The sequence below is a fragment of the Rhinolophus ferrumequinum genome, chromosome 7, assembly GCF_004115265.2.
Source record: "Rhinolophus ferrumequinum isolate MPI-CBG mRhiFer1 chromosome 7, mRhiFer1_v1.p, whole genome shotgun sequence".
NCBI classification, from domain to species: Eukaryota; Metazoa; Chordata; class Mammalia; order Chiroptera; family Rhinolophidae; genus Rhinolophus; species Rhinolophus ferrumequinum.
Window position 1 is genome coordinate 53,971,489 of NC_046290.1, and position 17,921 is coordinate 53,989,409.

General features: G+C 34.3%; 1 protein-coding gene across 2 annotated transcripts in view; it reads left to right on the forward strand.

Annotated features, from left to right (window-relative positions):
* The window catches only part of XRCC4 (X-ray repair cross complementing 4), a 297,733-nt gene that overhangs the window by 228,051 nt on the left and 51,761 nt on the right, over nt 1-17,921 (forward strand). Inside the window, exon 8 of one of the 2 annotated variants that reach the window (XM_033110627.1) lies at nt 15,780-16,379. The exons of the other annotated variant lie outside the window; for it this stretch is intronic. Coding sequence (XP_032966518.1) covers nt 15,780-15,891 — 112 coding nt within the window. The 3' untranslated portion in view covers nt 15,892-16,379. Of the gene's footprint in view, nt 1-15,779; nt 16,380-17,921 lie in introns of those variants that run through there. 2 annotated transcript variants of the gene reach the window in all.

The following is a 17,921-nucleotide window of genomic DNA, read 5'->3' on the forward strand; positions in this document are numbered from 1 at the left end:
TGTCCAGTAGAGCATAATTCACTTTCAAATGCTTGCTAAGTATTGTCAATCAATATGGGGATGTTAATGACTTTAAGGAAAAATAGAGTTTATAATCTGACTGTAAATACCTTTTGCACTTTAAGAAATATTTGCTATAAATGGCACTGCTTTCAATTTCACATATTATAATTACTGGTAACACATAAAGTTATGTTGTTTTGAGCAGAATTAGTTTACTTTCTGTTAGAATAATTCTGCAGTGATGTGTGATACGAAATCTTAAATAGGCAGAGTTCAAGGCAAATTTCCTAAGGGATATAGCATTTTAGCTGAGCCTTCAAGGATAGGTAGAATTTGGGCACGTACTAATGAAAGGAAAGACATTTCAAGCAAAGGAGGAAAGGGAAAGGCATTGGTTAAGAGCGTGGAAGAGGCCAGCAGTACTGGGTTCAAGTCCTGCTGTTCTCATAAGTCATGAAAACTTGGATGAGTCCCTCGGATACCTAAAGTTTTGGTTTCTCATCTGGAAAATAAAGACCATAATAGGATATAGGGATTTTGTGACAATAACATGAATAAGGAACTTAACACAGTATCTGGAGTAAGGAGAACATTTAATACACAATAGGTTAGCAACTTTGAATAGACTTTCAATAGAATTTATAATATTGAATTCAAAAAAAGATACACGAATGGACAGAGGATAATCTTTACTTTTTTTATTTTCCCGAAGTTTTTGAAGTCTGTAATATGCGTATACTAGTTTATGTACCAAAAATAAATAATTTTTGTTGTTGCTTGCATCCGTTGGGATTGATATAGAATTTAGAATTTCTGTGTTTGAAACCCTAGTCTTCAGAAGTGGTTAGGGAAATTCATTATTTCTTTTAACCAAATGTTTATTTTAGTAGCAACTATTTCACCCTAAGGAATATTTATTTATGATTCAACACTCAAAATAAATTAAGGGGAGGAGGTAATGTAGAAAATTTAGTTTCATAACTTTAGATGAAACCTAAAATTTGCACTATTATATCCTAAAAATACAATACTAGAATTTTGGACCTAAAAGGGACATTCAGATATGGAAATAACTTTTTAACCACACTCTACCTAACTGTTAGGTACTTTGGATTGAGTTTATCTGGATGTTTAACAGGGTCTATCATTATTTTAATAAAATTCCCTTGAATATAACTAAATATTTCCCTTAAATATTCAGTCTTATGATATAGCAATTAGTTCCATTTTTTTATAAGAAATGTTGCTTAAGGAAAGAAAGTTATTGCTGTTATAAGTAAGAATTATTTTTAATGGATAACAGCCAAGTATCTCATCGAGAGTTATGGGAAATTACCAGGTAGTAAACATCAAGTAGCATTTTATGTTTAACTTCTTACTTTTTATGTATATAAATAAGCCTTCTATAAGGAAAGATGTGTTTTTGAAATCTAGATTTGGCACTTAAAATATTTTTAATCTCATAAATCAACACTTTGTACATATTTTATCACAGCATATTTGTGTAAATATATTTTTCTGCTAGACTGTGAGATTTTCAGTCTGGAGTTATATTTTAATTATTCATCTCAGAGGCTAGCACAGTACTTTATACTAAGAAAATATTGGTTGAAGTAAGGATGTATGAAAAACAGGTTCTTATAATTGTGTTGACTGTTAGTTCTCATGATTACTACTTTCTAATAGTTTATTTATATCATCAGCTAAATAGTCTCAGTGACATTATCTGAGAAAATCTATTATTTATAACATTTACAAGGAATTTGTTCTGAGTCTGACTTTAAAAACAGACTTTATAAAACAATAGCTCCTAAATTGTAAATCTCCTGTATGTGGTTAAACTCTACTTAGACAGCCATGGTTCCTGCCTTCTGGAAACTTACATTCTTACACATGGGATTTTTTTTTGGGGGGGGTGACAATGGTTAGTAAAATTACACAGGCTTCAAGTGTACAATTCTGTAATACATCATCTATATACTGCACTGTGTGTTTATCACCCAGAGTCAGCTCTCCTTCCATCACCATATAACAAATGGTCTTTTTAATTGCTCCTAGTCATTTCCAAGTTTCTCAGTTATAGAAAAGTGTACAGTGATAGAATTGGAAATATCAAACATCTTCGTTTTTTTTGTTTGTTTTTTACAGTATGGCAAGTGAGTCTGCTTACAGAAAGCAATGAAAGAATGCACTATAGACAGCAATTATAAAAAATTAAGATTTAAGATTTTCTCTGTTTACCCATCCATAGAGGCTCAGTAACATTTTGAGGAGAATTTAGCGTTGATATATATTTAAAGGGAAATTATGATCAGACTGTAAAATCTAGCTGAATATTTCCCATGCATGAGTATAGCCTGTTCAGTTTTCCTGGTTGTCTTTTGGGCTTGCATGCGACTCTATGGATGCCAGCTTTCCTAGTTCCAAACAAGTGTTATAATTTCTTGGTTCCACATTTTAATTTCTGTTTATGGTTCCTGGTTTTTGAAATCTGATTCTTCTTGATTACTTATTGAGGGTGATAATTCCTTGTTGCTAACAGGGGTCACATTTCTTCTCAGAATAAAGGATGGGTAGAGCTAAAGCTTTTATTTCACCTTTGTCTTTTATTTGTGATAGTAAGGAAAGTATGATTGCTTATTTTCCTTGTTATTTCCTAATAGCCTGATAGAAGAGGTCCACATTAACTAACATTCCTAAAGCGTAATTAATAATAAGGAGAACAATAACAACTTAATGAAACTCAAGTTAATAGAAAATTCGACTAACTAGACTTGTCCAGTAGTTGGGTTCTGAGTGTGTGTTTACTTAGAGGTTGACCAGCATTTGCTAGAAAGGCTTTTACCGTGAAGATTGAAACACCGTTTATTTATCCACACCTCTCCGTTACCAAACATTCTCGTGGAGTATAACTAAACTAACGGTATTATTGCGAACTTGTAAGCATGTACAGTTATAAACATCTAAAACTACTGGTGAAAAATAAATAACAAGTTACTTCATCACGGAAAGTGAGCTAAACACTGGCCGGCAATAGTTGTCAGAAATTAAAATTTCCTTGCTGAACCATTAATGAGGATTAAATTTATTTTATGTGATGGCATTTTTTAAAAGTTTACATTTTTGCCCTTCTGATCTGGAACGGTTTTTAGTCTGTATAAATTAAATATGAAACTAGCTATAGCTCATTTTCACACTCAACTTTAAGAGAAAAAAAGGCACACACCTTCAACAAGACACTTTTTAGTCCGAGTCAGCACACACAGTTTTTTATTCTAGGAAGTGTGCCAAATTCCGCATGAAATGTCTCCAGTTGCTTACATGTAAGTGACAAAGATGCGCAGAATTAAAGTCTGTGGTTGATACTCCTTCCCTTGAGAGAGGTGGTTTCTATGTCTCTTCCCCTTGAATCTGGGTGGGCTTTTCACTCATTTGTAACCAGTAAGATGCAGAAGTGAAATGCTGTGTAATTTCCGGAGGGAAATGTCCCTTGTGCTTAGAGCCTAAGCGTTTATGTAAGAAAACTGACTTCCCTAGGCTGCCATGCTGCAAGGAAGCCAAGCCAACAGATTCCCCAGGAGCCAGTCCTTGACTTTGAGGGCTCCCAGCCCAAGCACCAGATATGACTGAATGAGCTTTCAGAAAATTCCCGCTTCCAGTCATTGTGTCAGCCCATTTTTCAGTATTCCCAGGTATGGCCCTGACACCATCGTGGCACAAAGACAGCCATCCCCACTGTGCCCTGTCCAAATGCCTGACTCACATAAAGTATGGGCATAATAAAATGGTCATTGTTTTGTGCCACTAAGTTTAAGGAGGCAAGTTTACAAGGCAGTGGTTATGGGAACAATGACCTACTTGATTTAGGATGAACTGTGGAGAATAGGAGATAATTATTTTCACTGCTTAGGAGAATATGGAAGGTTTCCCCAAATTAGTGACATCTGAACTTGGCTTTTAATGATGAGTAGCATCCTGCTAAGTAAAGAAGGCAAGAGAAAAAGTCCCTTAGCTGAGAGAACTGTAGAAAAGTATGGTGATGAAGAGAAAAGGATGTGTTTGCTTGAAGACCGAAAGTTTCCTGTGGAGAAGCATTGGATAGCTACAGTCAGAAAGGTGGACATGAAGCTAGAAACTGTGCAATTATTTCTTTTTTTGCAATGCCAAGGGAGTTTCAATTGTAGTTTTGTAGGTGTGGAAAGTTATAATCGGGCTTGTGTTGTAGACAGATATAACTAATTAGCAGCAGTTGGAAGACGGGATGAAGGAAAAAGACATAAAAGGCAAGGAGAAAAGTTAATCATTATGTAGTTCAGATGGCAGATGATTGAGGCTGAGATATACAGCTTTCTTATAATAGCAAAATAAGATCAGTTAGGTAACAATGGTTGTTTGACTTGTTAATTAGTTATTTACCGAATTTGTCTGTTCAAGGTTTAATAATTATATGCGACAGCCAGTTCTGCATTTTGGCAAATCAAACCAAAGCCTTTATAAAGCATGGATTCATTAAACTTGTTGTTGCTATTTCTGAATGCCATGTAAAAGCTTCCTCCTCTGTGAATTTTAGAGAATTATGATTAAATTATTGTTATATTTTTCTTAAGGCATTGATTATAGTGAGACATTTAATGAAATGAGACCAAATTGTATCAGTTAATGCTCTAATGGAACCATATGTTATACTTACTCAGCTTCCTCAGAATAAACATTAGTTCAGTAGAAAAACTTGAAAAAATGGTAATTTATGTAATCATAAAAGTATTACGGTGAAAAATGCATATGACGCACTTAATAAATATAGTTATGTAAACATAACACAACTGTAGGCAACAGTTTTCTGAGTTGATTTGGTTGACTTTTAAATAACATTTGAGGTTACTTCACATACTTTTAGTGTTATAAATAAAAGTTTGGTAGTGACATTTGAACTTTTATTGGAATCATAATACCATACATGTAATAACAATTTTGTAGGGCCAGAGGTTAGATAGGTCTTTCTCCAGTCGTTCTGTGCCTATAGACTGCATTCTCCATGGCTGAGCTGCTATGTATCCATACAGTGAATTGCCACCAATTGTGAGATACAGTGATTTGTTTTAAAAACCTTCTACCTTCCTATACCACTTGGTTTTGCTTTACAGTTTGGTTATATTTTTTAAATCAACTGGAAAATTTAACCTTTTTAATTCAAAGAAAAAAACCCACAGAATTCCGTCGATTATTTCCATCTGCCTTCTTTCAATGCTCTGACCCCTTCGGACATGTTTCTTTAAGGCAGACAGAACATCTCCCAGAATTTGAGCAGTGAGTCTCTTTACGTTCACCCACAATACCAATTTGAATTAGTACACTTTGTGAGGAAATGCTTTCTTAGCTTGTACATTTTATGTATCAGTTATATAAAATTAGTTCTCTATAAAAGTTACATGATGTTGGTGATGTTAAAAAACAGTCTGTCTTTCTTAAAAATTCTGGCTGCAGCATCATCATTAATCATCCATTCCATGAAAAACCTAGAAAATATTCAGGAAGGATTTGGTGCAGGCTGATAGTCAACAAATCAAAGGAAAGGTGGAAGGATTAATTAGACAGGGTAATTTTGAGAACACTAAGAATAAAGCCCACTACCAAGGACTGAAATAAGGGGAAAATCTGTAAAAGGAGAAATTGAGTTCTCTTACTGTAAATCAGACAGTAAAGCTCTAAGAAGAAAACAGAGGCGAGGGATAAGGAGAAGCCTAACAAAACAGAGTATTTGTAAGGAAATTACATTCTTAGTTATTTATTTGCAGGCCAAAAACAAAAACCAAAAAAATTACCAGTGAAAAAATTCACCAAGTATTTTCCTGAAGAGAAAAAATCGGCATTTTTTAAGTGGTAGAAAGGTTCAGTTATGCTTATGCTTATGATTAATGATCAGAACTATGTTCTGAATAAGACAGAATGAGTCCATACCAATCCATACATAATTGGTTTAAAATAAAACTTCTATTTATTGGTCCAGAATAAGTCTGAGCATTCAGTTTGATTAGGTTCAGATTGGGTCTGGTGTACTGAGGTCACTCAAAGTGACCAGGACAGACTAGTCAGGACAGACTCCAATAATTGGTAGGCCCAGTGCAAAATGAAAACACAGACCCGTTTTGTGCAAAATTATGAAGATTTAAAGATAGTGATAACAGAGGATTAAAAACAGAATGAAGTCCTTCTGAGCTTGTGGCCCTGTGACTAACACCATAGGTGACTCACTCAAGAGGGTGGCCTTGCTTTTTAGAACTGTCGTCGTGAAACACAGTGCTGGTTTGCTATCTCCAAAACCAGGGCTGCTGGAAGGATATATCAGGAGCTCAGCAGCTCAGTGTTCCTTCTGCCTTGGGTTGTTTCTTTGCTCACCTTTGTACCCCAAGCATCTAGCACAGTCTCTGACCGGTGGTAGCACTTGATAACTAGTGGATGAGTAGTTGATGGATGATAGTCGTTGCCAGCCTGTCTCAATGATTCTGGTTCTGTTCATCTCTAGGTAAGAAGACCCAGGGTGAGTTTTATTGAGCTTTAGATCATGTTGCACAGACCTGGCAGATGCCTCATCCAGCCAGCTTGAGGGTTTCTTTGAGCTCTGGGCCTTCCATATCCTGGCCTTGCTCAGCCTGTTTCTTTATTCAGTTAATCTTGAAACATATTTAAACTGATAGATTAGAATGACAGTTCAGCCCTGTTAAGTTATGGCTGGAGTAGTAAGCAAAATGATGACCCCCTCCCCCACTACCACCCAATGATGTCTTAATTCCTGGAAACTCTGTTAGATCACATGGCAAAGGGAAGTTAAGGTTACAGACGGATTGAGATTGCAGTTTAGCTGACCTTAGAAGTAGCTAATTATCCTGGATTATCCAGGTCCAATGTATCACAGAAGCCCTTAAAGTGGAAGAGAGAGGCAGGAGAAGGGGGAGAAGGAGATGTGAGGAAGGAAGCAAGGTAGGCATGATGTGATGTGAGGAGTCCACCTGGCACTACTGGTTTAGAAGATGGAGGAAGGGGGTAGTCTCTAGAAGCTGGAAAAAGCACAGGAACAGATTCTCCACTAAAGCCTCCAGAGAGGTACACAGCTCTGCCGACATCTTGCTTTTAGCCCATGACATCTGCATCAGACTGCCAACCTCCAGAACTATAGGATAATGAATTTGTGTTGTTTTAAACCACTGTGCTATAGTCATTTGTTACAGCAGCAGCAGGAAGCTAAAACAGCTGCTTTCATACTGTGGTGAAACTTTCACTCCCGGTCCCCAGTTCATTAGAAATCACTTACCTCCATAGCTGGGTATTATTGCCTGCCCATGTTTTCCCCACTACTCTTGGTAGCCAAAGGTAGAGTTCTGTCTTCTATTTCTGTGTTCTTATTTTCCTTCATTGTACCACTAGGTTTTTGGGTTCAGGCTCGTAAATGTTATATTCACAGGGAAGCAAGTAACGCTAGTTTCTTGGGATGTTAATAGTAGAGAGATAGCAAGAAAAGAGGCTTCAGATGCCAAATTCATTTGTAAAACACTGGTTAAACAAGCTTATTTTTTTAAAGCACTTTTCAAAGATATAATCTACATATAAGGTTTTTTGAAAAAAATCTCAACAGTTGAAGAGACTATCCAACAAAAAGTATCCCTGTCCTTCAGCCCAAGTTCTTCTCCCCAGACTGGGCCAGTTTCTTGTGACTCTTTCCAGATTTATTCTATATAATTATAAACACACACATATACACACACTCACATGTATATATATGTACACACACACACAGACACACATTTTCTATACTCATTCTTCTGTGCCTTGCTTCTGCTTAACCTAATAATTTAATTAACAAGTTTATTTATGGAAGAATTGCATAGCTTTTAGTGTATAATATGCACATGAAACAGGATTTAGTGGGAAAAAATTAATATTTTCCAAACATTTTGGAACAGAGTTTATGTGTTTACAGTGTCTCATGGAACTATTTTTTGAGACACACTGTGCAACACTATAAAGCTACCTTCCTCTGGAAGAAGAAATAAGACTTGGTGACCCCCATACACCAGTGTGGGATGAGGGGCGAGGATTTTGGAGTGAGGAAAACCCAGCTAATATCCTGGCTCCCTTGTTGACTTGCCTGCCTGCTCACTTCCATCCTTGTTGGCTCAGTGGCTTTGGGCAGGTTGCTTAACTTTATTGATTCTTCTTGTTAATGCCATCCACCTCAGTTATTCAATCATTTTTTTCATTGATTAGTACATGTCATCATTGGAACATTTATGAGCCAGGTCAAATAAAGCAGTCTCTCTACTTGAGAATCTTCTAGTCGGTGCATTTGTAGCACATCAAACGACAATAAGCAATGGCCAGTCTTAAAAACTAAAGTTGTGGAGAACCATTTTCTACCAGAATGACAATTTTTCTACTTTTATAGACATAGATTGACAGTAGCAAATGTCACATATACCAATTCAAAACTTTCAGGAAGAAGTGGGACTTAATATAGGTTTTTCAGGTATTGATTTTTTTTAAAGCATATATGGACTTTGACATTGTTCATCTAAGAAATTACCAGAGCAATATTATTTATTTGAATAAAGTACAGTAAGAATGACAAAAATATTTCAATTTATTATTATGAAATTTCTACATAAATTTTGGCATCTTTGTGGATTATAGACATATTTATCTTAATGATTGTGACTTTAAACATTGAACTGTATAGAACTAGAAAATCTTACTTGCAAATCCATAACATATATATGTAACGTATATAACATATGACATATATCTTCCATAAATTCTTCCATAAATAAACTTGTTAACATATATGATATATATTATATATAACATATATGTGATATATCATAATATATATAATATGTGTGTGTTATATATATATATATATTATACACACACACACACACACACACATACACACACACACAAACATATATATCAGGGAAATTTTAGAATTATTTTTCCCAATACCCATAGAACATTTTGTCATTAACTGTATTCACACTCCATAATTCTCCTTTCTTTGTTTCATTCAAAATTACTTATTTCAAACCCATATTTCCATTTTCTTCTTGTTCTTGATAAATTTGAATAGCAAAGTCATATTCATTAGAAAATGATGTCTTTAGGAATTTAGTTAAAAATAACTAATGTAATTTTTTTTATTTGGCACTATGGTTGCCAGAAAGTTTCAACCTCTTTCATTGCCGCAGGCCAGTGAAATATCGTCTGGGCCTACTGGATTCCAGACAATGTTCAACACTTGTTTCAATGAATCCTGATGACTTCAGTCTGTTAATTTGCTTAGGAGATGCGTTTGGGTTTTATAAGGTCAACTAGAAATGTGTAGCTATGTTTCCCATTTATTCTAAGATCAAATATTTTTAAAAATAATAAAATTCAATTTGAAATGCGGTGGTAACTAGGTGATGTCAAATCTTTCAGCACATTATTTAAATTTTTTCCATTTAAGATATTTTTATAATTGACTTCGTTCATAATGGGAACTCTGTTAAGGCCAGTATGATAGCCGTCTAGTTATTTAATAGTAGCAAGTACCTAATACTTTGATTTGGCTATTTTTTTAATGGTCATTTTTATGAAAGTTTGACATCCTAAAAAACAAACCATTAGATATTTGGCTTTTATTATTACCAAGTAATGTATGTCCTAGCCAATGCTCAGTTCTGATTCTCTCCCAATACATTGATTGCCCTTACCTCACCTCTCATCTTCATCCCGTTCCCCATCTGACCTTTACCCTAATCCCAAGAGAAGGTCAGAGATGTAGTGCGTGAATTGCCCGGGAAGTTGGTAGTAAAACAAAACCATATACTTGTGTTATAACGCAGGAGAAACAGCTACTTCCAAATGCCCTGTTTTGGTGGCCAGGCGGGCCACCACATATATGACCATTTTGCTAGATTTTTGCTGTGACTACTGTATTCCAACAATTTAAGATTTCTTCTCCCCACAAGAAAACATTGCCTGTTCTTCCTGTCTTGTAAATCACAAGCTTAGCAGCATCCTTCCAGGCTATTCCTCTCAACTCCAGATAACTCATAATGGGTGAACATAATTTATGTCACGTGTGTTTAAAGATTCAGCAGTCAAAGTTGTATAAAAAGACAGCATTTCGGCAGCAAGTTGAAACAGCACTAGCTATGGGCACACAAAACAAACTTGTTCCTTGGCATCTGTAACGACACTCCTTTCTGGTTCTCATATCTCTTGAATCATTCCTTTTCAGTCTCTTTTTACTCATTTCTCTTGCTGTCTATCCCTGCAATTTTAATATTCTCCAAGATTCCTTACTAAACTTTTTTCCCCCTCTGGTAGAGACTCTCTGGGTGATCTCGTCAATTCACTCATTTGCCTTTAGTGGCCAGGAATACGGCAGTAACTGCTATCTCTGTACATGTAGTCCATTCATTTCTCCTGAGCTCTACACCTGGGTAATAATCATTTACTAACTCAACATCTATCTCCATTTAGATATACTGCAGTACTCCAGACTTATGCATTATGTCTAAAACAGAACCCTATATTTTATGCTGTAGTATACCTTTATACTGTACTATACTATATACTATTCTATACACTGTACTATACTATACACTATATACTATACTATACTATACAATGTACTATATTATACTATACTATACACTATACTATATACTATACTATATACTGTACTATATTATACTATACTATGCTATATACTATACTATACCATACCTGCCCTTCTTCTCTATCACCATCTTCACAATAGCCAAAGCTACCAAACCCAGAAATCTGAGAGCAGTATCATGTAGGAACAAATAAGATCCAGAACGATTATGTTACATACACAGATACACCGACACACAGCACACATACACTGCTACACACACCACATATATTCATACACTCATACATACACCAGTGTTCAAAGAGTAATATTGCAGTTTTACATGTCTTTGAACTTTAAAGAAGTAGAATTATATTGTATGTATTCTTTTGTGCCGTGCGCTTTTGTTCAACATTATGTTTGAGATCCACGCATATGTGCAGCTGTATTATAGTACATTGTGTAAAATTTCAATGGCTTATTTGCTCATTTTCCTTTGGAGACACATTTGGGTAGTTTTTAGTTTTTCACAATACAAACAATTCACCTATAAACATTTGTGTACTTATCTCCTGACATCCATAGGCAAATGTTTCTCTAAAGTATTTACCTCGGAATGGAATTCCTGAGTGTAGGTGCATATATCTTCAGGTACTTGGGCAGTTACTGCCAAATTGTTTTCCAGATGGTTTTAAATGTTTACTATCCAACCAGTAGTAATTTATCTTGTTACTCTATGTCCTCTCTGATCTTTGCAATTTTGGACATTTTTATTTTTGCTAATCTGGTGTAAAAGATTTCATACTGGTTTTCATTTGCATTTTCTTGTTTACTAATAAAGGTGAGCTTAATATACTTATTTGCCCCTACTGTTCCCTCTTCTCAGAAGTTCCAAGAAGAGGTTCTTGTAGTCTTTGAAATATTTTTAATGACTTTTTTTATTGTTCACAGGAGTTCTTTGGGTAGTAATTCTTTGTTAGTAGCATATGTTGCAGTAGCTCCTCCCAGTTTGTGACTTGGCCTTTCGTTCTCTTTAAGGTGATGAATAGAAGTATTTACTTCTAATGCTTCTAATGTAATTGAATTTATCAATCTTTACCTTTATGGTTTCAGTTTCTGCCTTAAAAACAAAAAACTTCTCTACCCTAAGATCTTAAAGACATTCTCTTTTACTTTCTTCTAAATGCTTTAAAGTTTTGCTATTCTTATTTAAATGTTTCATTTACCTGGAATTGAATTTTATGTGTATTGTGCGGTAGAGATGTAGTTAGGTCACATATAAATTGATGTTTGTTTTTGTTTGTTTTTTTTAAATTTCAGAACCATTGTTTGTGTCATAGTCAAATGAGCATGATTTTTCAAGTGTCGCAGTGCAATCAATCATTACACATTTTCCCAAACCTCTCAATTTTCTCAGTTTGGCATCTTGACATGTTTCAGAAATATTATTCTTAGAATATGTTACAAAATGCAAGCAATTCACTCCAAACAATACTAATGTCTCTCATTTGAATAAGAAAAGATCGATATCCCAACCATGGTGATACCAGTGGGTATTAAACTTGGCTGAGAAAATGTCTTTACAAAATGAGCCAATAACTGGAAATATAATTTTAAAAGGTGTTGGTAATTCAACTCACAGAAAGATGAAAGAAAAGTCATTCATTCTAACATTTTTAGTGAAACAGAATGAGATACTTCTTTTGATGAATCTAACTTTTGATCTACAGTATCATTAATTGGATGGTGGTAGCACAGTTTTATTTGAGTTGTGTGTGTGTGTGTGTGTGTGTGTGTGTGTGTGTGTGTGTGTGTGAAGGAGTAATGCAGTGTGAAATTAAGCTAATAAAGCATAGAACTCTGTGCTTTATTGAGAATATAAGCCATTTTTTAGAGAGGTTGTCATCATCTGAAGTAGTTTTACTTTTTCCCTTTGTTTGAAAAAGTCCTTATAGTTTTAGCCTTTAACTCTACAAAGACAGTGTGTTATTGTCATTAATCTTTCATCTTTAATTCACATTATTTATTCTACAGATGTTTATTGAGAACCTGTATTTTGCAAATTAGTCTATGCTCAACTATTTGAGCATAACTGTCTCATAATTCAGGAACTGAATGAACTCCAAGATCATTTATAGTAACCCTAACTTTTCACAAAAAAGTTAGGGACTATTACATAGCCCTTGCTTTCAAGCTACTCATTAAATTTCTAGGATAAAAAGGCACATTTGAAAAAAAAATTAGAGAAAGTAAAGAGTTTAACTGAAAGCTTCCTGAGGGCAGGAATCATCTATTACCTTTATCAGATTTGTTATATTTCCATAACACAGGGAACTGTTCATAGGATGTACTCAACAAATACTGATTAAATGAATAAAACTATATATTGATATATAGGGCACAGACAATAGGTACTTTAAATGATAACAGAAAAGAAAAATCCACCTGAATGTGTGTGTGTGTTGGTGGGGGGAGGGAAGGAAGACGTCTTTGTGGCATATTTAGAATTGGAAATGGGTCATAACTAATGGCCGTAATTTAATTAGCCAGAGATGAACTCCCAAGTTTCAAATAACTTGTTTAGCTCACTTTCTGTTAAGACTATAGATAGGGTCTCAGTTATTTGCTTTCAAATTTCACCTCTAAGCATGAATTCTTAGAATAAGTATGTTCATGAAAAAATAATATGATAAATATCCTAAGATATCTGTGTAAAAATATTAATTGTTGTGTTGTTTATTAGAGTATTAAAAAAGTGTAAACAAATCAACTATCCCTCGGTGCATTAATGGTTAGGACAACCAATGGTTAGGACAATTAAAATTAATAATGAATGTAGATCATTCTGAATGTAGAATAGTTTTCAACATGCAAAGATATTGCTAATATTTTGTAGAGTAAAAATATCAAGTTGCAAAGTTATATGTATATAGAATGATCCGATTTTTGTAAAAAATATATGAAAATACAAATAATGTAAAATAGGATGTGGAACATTTTTATTTTCTTATTTACGCTTTTCAGAATTTATAAAAAAGTCTTAAGCATTTATTACTCATAAAATGACTAAACATTTTTTTTTGGTTGTGAGAAGAATTTGAAATTTGTTGACTTATGAGAGCTGTAGAACAGTGATCTCCATTAATTGACTATTTTTTATTGAGCGCCTATTATACAGTAGGCACTAAGAATAAAAGTCTAAATCCATTCATTAAGCTCCTTTCGTTAAGCTCGGACGGAGACTGGGAATCTCTTTCCTTCAAATTCATCACTTCAGAGTGGTCCCTTTGTCTTACACTAATTTTTAAAAATTAAATTGATCTCTGCATTCTATTTGTGTAGTGTCCAGACTATGAACAAAACTGTAGAGGTTTTTCCATTCCTGACCTTTTAATTGAAATAAATCAGTTCTCTGTTTCGCTAGGAGAAAAAAGCAAGTCTTAAGACATTTATGGCCAGAGAAATATGTTTGAGTTGATGTTGAAAACTTACGCACATGCTAATTATACTTTCATTATGTACTGTGTCACTTTCTCCTCCTGTGGAATATGTTTTTAGATATTTCATTATATTTTAGAGTAATTATGTCCATCTTTATTGTTATTTTTAACATTGAAACTCCCAGAGGTCATCTTGACAATGCGTTAATGCTGAGCACCTTGGCATTCTTGTGAGGGTAATGGCTGAACGTGGTTTGCTCAGGATAAGACAACATGTCCCAGGTCCAGTGGCAGCCAGCCAACGTTAATCGTATGCAGTCATGAGGGCCAAGGAAGACCCCGTGTGGGTTCATGTTTAATCTGCAACTAAGTGTGGAGGCTGGCTTTTTGAAATACTCAGAACCTAAACATACTCAATGTTTTGGCATTTTTAATTGGTTATTCTTTTAAATTAAAACAGCTATTAGCAGGAGATCTTTTGTAGTTTATGTAATATTAGCAGCTAATAATAATAGTTTCCAAATGTTTTGTGGCAATTTACAAGCATTTCTGTTTACAATACCTCATTTAATCTTTAGACCACCTCTGAGGCAGATATTATTATATCAGTTTTCCAGGTGAGAGACCAGAAATCTAGTTAGGTGAAATAACCTCCCTAAAGTCCCATAGCTAGTACGAAATAGACCTGGATTCAAATCTGTATGTCCTGACTTCAAGTACCATTCTCTTTCAGCTATATCAAGTTGCTTTCATTTTCCTTCAGCTATATCAAGACTCCTCCTCTGCCTTTGAAGTTAGAAATATTGCTGAGTAATACTGGATTGACTCTACCTAGTTATATTTGCCTCTGAAGCCACCTCTAATTGTTAATATTAAGCATATTTTATTTAGGTTCCATAGAGAACCCCTGACAAGTTTTATGCAAGGGTATAAACATATGTTTCTAAGATGTCCTTTTGATTGAGCCAGCTTTTGAAGTTTTTTTAAACTGGTTTTTAAGAACAGTTAACAGTCAGTGACCATGCCTTTTATCCTAGAACTCAAAAAGAACATTTACATAAGTATAGAGGTCAGTCCATTGATGTAGTAACTGCAGTACTAAAACTGAATAAAATTTAGTTACTAAGTGAAGATATGTAGATTCAGTAAATTAATGTGGACCAACATTTCATCAAGAACTGCTAAAATGTGAAGATATTATTAGTTATATACACACTTATAATCAAATGACCACTAAAGGAAATGCATGTGATCAGAACTTTATGCTGTTACAAGATTAAAATGCATGTTAATAGGCAGAATTTAAGGGAGCCAAAGGAAAATGTAAATTGGGGTAGAATTATTAAAGAAATGGCTTGAGAAGCCATCTATATCTTGGTATAAAATTACTTACAGAACAGAGGATATCTTATTTTTTTTACCTTAATCGTGAGTATTGTTGTAGGCCCTTGAATTTCTGTTACCTCAGAATAGAGACAGATTAATTCTAAAGCAGTTAATGAAATTAAATTCCCTTCATCTCTTTCTTTATGTTAATGCGACATAGGGAAATCTCTAAAACCAATTCTGAAACAGGATTTAACTTTTATTTCATGTATGTATCTCTTAATTTTATTTTACTCTATATGGATGTTTTTAAAAACACAAAATTATCTTGATTTTCTTTTTTCTTTTTTTTTTCCTTTTTTTCACTCTAGGCTTGATCCTCCGCTACCTGAGATGTTGAAAAAGGAGCACAGCTCAACTGAAAACGTGTCTTTAGAAACTCTAAGAAACAGTAGTTCAGAAGACCTCTTTGATGAGATTTAACTGTCTCAGGAAAATACTTTGATGTTCACTAGACTATGTTTTCTATTCATTTCTTTAAACTAGAAAAAACAAAATTTCAGTTCAGCAGTGGCTATTACTACATCTTACAATTTAATTACATACACACTGAGTTGAAACCATTGTGCAAAATGGATTACATGTGTATATGAAGATATGATTTGATGACAGTGGTACATTATTCTAAACTATTCATTCAGCATGCCTATGATTACATAAAATCTCACTTTTTGTTGCAAAGGACACATTTATCTTCTTCAATTCACACATATTATATGTGGTAGCTGTCTAACATCCTGTCTAGGAAGATTTTGGAAATATGACAAAGGGAAATGTCTACAGTTCTTTTTAGAATAGTCATATTCAGAACAATTATGTCTGGGCATTTTAATTTGTGGGATGATGTTTAAAATCTATTTTCAGTTTGTACACAAACAACCTGAAAATCTGAGGATACAATTTCTAATGTATTAAAGATTTTGAATTCTTAATAAAATATGTTACTTAGTTTAACTCTTTCCTTTAGTAACAGTTCTTCACAAAGTGCTTACTCATGTAAATGTAACCCGCTTTTGTATTTTTTTGTAAAGAATGTGTTTTCCAGAGACTACTGATAAAATATTTGTTTTACATGCCTGAGGATCCTCTTTGAAGACAAGGATCTTGTCATATTCAATTATGTTATACTCACTTCAATGACATCTAGGCCTTCTTCTTTTTTTTTTTTTTTTTTAATATTCACTGTTTCTACTTCCTAATCTCTCATTTCATCTTCCTTTTCTCCATTTGGACATCAATTCGCTCCATGCTACTCAAATTTAAGAATCACCACCATGTTGCTAAATCCAAAAATTGGTCCATTCTCAACTTTCATCTTTCTAAGCCTCTCAGCAACATTTGACAGTCAATCACTTCTTCTCAGTAAACATTTTCTTCACTTGACTTTTGCAATAATATATGTTGTTTATGTTCCTCTTTCCGGCCACTCATTTTGCAGACTTTTCAGCTGAGTTCTTCTTGCTCAACAGTTAAATGTTTGAGTACTATAGGCTTAATCTTCAGCCTTCTTTTCATTACCTGCATTATCCCCCTAGATTATCTGTGGTTTTAAATACCATCTATATGTGAATATCTCCAAAATTAGAATATTATACCATGTTTCTCCGAAAATAAGACCGGGTCTTATATTAATTTTTGCTCCAAAAGACACATTACGGCTTATGTTCAGAGGATAGCATCCTGAAAACTCATTCTAGGGCTTGTTTTCCAGTTTGGTCTTATATTCGGGGAAACACGGATATAGTTCTTATCATTAATTTATAACAAAAGGAGGTTATTAAAAATCCTATTACCTACAACAGGGCTAGATTCATAGAGGCTTAATAGTGTTTGTTGAAGGAATAAACGCATGTCTATTGCATAGTAGGGACTCAAACATTTCTTCAAGTTTCTAAGCCATTTTGAAAAGAAACTCATTAAAAGACTGAAATTTAGTCAGATGTTTGATACAAAGATATAATTGTTCAGAAAGCTCAAGTACCTTCTGTGATTAATTATAAATACTATATACTGTTGACCCTTGAACCACAGGGGTTTGAACTCCTAAGCAGGGCCACTTACATGCAAGTTGTTTTCAATAAATACCTGTACTGTTTCAATTCCTCATGGGGAGTGCGCAGGTGTGGAGGTCCAACATTGTTCTACGCCATTTTATTTCAGTATTGAAGCATCCTCAGATTTTGGTATCCACAGAGGTCCTAGAGCCAGTTCCCTGCATATTCCAAAGGACAACTTAAGTTTTTAGGCATTGAAAAGTTATACACGGATTTTTGACTACGTGGGGGTCCACACCTCTAACCCCCACATTTTTTAAGGGTCAACCGTACATTTACATGTATGCACATAGGCTTGACTGCAGAAAGAGAACAGAAAGAAATTACACATTATTGTTGGTGTCAGAAATAGGATTTTATTAACTCAATGGAACAAGAAAATACCTTAAATAGAAATTT